The 1462-nt window shown below is 38.7% G+C and overlaps 1 protein-coding gene across 1 annotated transcript in view; it reads left to right on the top strand.

Annotated features, from left to right (window-relative positions):
* Positions 1 to 1251, top strand: part of LOC107578634 (cyclic nucleotide-gated cation channel beta-1-like) — a 2654-nt gene extending 1403 nt beyond the window's left edge. Inside the window, exons 2-5 of the mRNA XM_016264576.1 lie at positions 215 to 350; positions 553 to 630; positions 747 to 901; positions 1001 to 1251. Of these exons, the coding sequence (XP_016120062.1) occupies positions 268 to 350; positions 553 to 630; positions 747 to 901; positions 1001 to 1236 (552 nt within the window). The 5' untranslated portion in view covers positions 215 to 267 and the 3' untranslated portion in view covers positions 1237 to 1251. The remainder of the gene's footprint in view (positions 1 to 214; positions 351 to 552; positions 631 to 746; positions 902 to 1000) is intronic.
* Positions 1252 to 1462: the final 211 nt, after the last annotated feature.

Here is a 1462-nt window from a genome sequence, read left to right as displayed (position 1 = left end):
TAAGATTTATTATCCACAGCATGATTCAATGCTGTGGATAAATTTGATCTTTTTTTATCATTTTGTGTGTTTCTTTCTGGAGTGTCTGATTGTAGTTGGTATATAATAAAAAGCCATTTGAGAATCTCTAAATTGTTTTTCACATGCATAAATAATGTTTTGTTTTTGTTTTTTAAAGATTTCAACACTAAAATGTCATTGTGTTTGCTCTCAGCAAGCATCCATGTGAAGCCAGCACTGAAGGTAGAGGAAGTGGAAGATGGAGAGATGACCGTTCCCAAAATCATTGTCCCCTCAGAGTTAGACTCAATGACCCTCACTGTACCTATAACAAATTTGATGACCCACAGGTCAGTGTTTATCCATCTGATCTATTAATATGAGTTATAGGCTAAATAGTTTAGGTTGTGTCTCTGAAAGTCCTGGGGGTTTTTTCCACCCTCAGCAAAGCTGTGGATTCAGAGTAGGTTGTTCTTCATCCACAAAGCTCTAGTTTAGTAAAACTACAGCTGCTATAGTAAAGACTGTAATATGTTTTATGTTTTTGTTCAGAAGAATGCAGGAGGAGACGGTTCCTGGTGAGGAAGATGAACAAGACCTGAACAAGTCTGATCTACTTGCTGTGGACGAGTGAGTTTTTAAAAATCTGAATAATAGCTTGTTTTTTGTCTTAAAAGCCTTGCTTAGACTCGACTGAGATGTCAAAACTTCTTGCGATCAATCTGATATGTTGTTACTTCCTGTAGAGGCCTTGAGCGTCCTTCATCTGCAGCCAGTCAGACAAGTATTGTTGTGAATGACCGTCTGCAGGAGCTGGTCAAGCTATTTAAAGAGCGCAAAGACCGTGCAAGAGAGAAACTGGTTGATCCAGACGAGTCTGATGATGAAAGCCCATCGGCATGTGAGTAGACTTTTATTTGCGGTTTATTTTACTGTATTAATTCAGTGATGTCAGGTCAAGGATAGATAGTTTCTTCACCTTTGATTTTTTTAACCGTAGCTCCAGCCAAAAAGCCTGGGGAAGCCCCACCTCCACCACCTCCTCCAGAGGAAAAGAAAGACGCTGAGGAGATGGCTGAAGAGGAGGTGATGATCTACGAGTTTATGGGATACAAGATCCCAGTTCCCCAGTTCAAAATGCCCCAGATTCCTGACTGGCTGAGAGTAATACTGGAGTACCGTTTCCCATCCAGCATTGATCCCTACACAGGTGAGCTCTATAACCAGCTGAAGTAAGTGAGCTCTATATGGATCACAATGGGCCATTGTTATAAAAATATACAAGCAAACTACCTAATTACTTTTAAAAGTAATTAATTACTATTAAAAGTGTCATATAATAAGAAATTGACATGATTTTTTTTAATAAATTTTTTTTTGTCTTGTTTTGAAAATTTGTCCTTTGAATCCAAAAACAGCCAATTGTGTGTGTGTGTGTGTGTGTGTGTGTGTGTGTGTGTGT

Source organism: Sinocyclocheilus grahami, unplaced genomic scaffold (genome assembly GCF_001515645.1).
Source record: "Sinocyclocheilus grahami isolate Dianchi unplaced genomic scaffold, SAMN03320097.WGS_v1.1 scaffold11230.1, whole genome shotgun sequence".
NCBI classification, from domain to species: domain Eukaryota; kingdom Metazoa; phylum Chordata; class Actinopteri; order Cypriniformes; family Cyprinidae; genus Sinocyclocheilus; species Sinocyclocheilus grahami.
The sequence above is the reverse complement of the archived record's forward strand: the minus strand, read 5'-3'. Positions and strand labels throughout refer to the sequence as shown.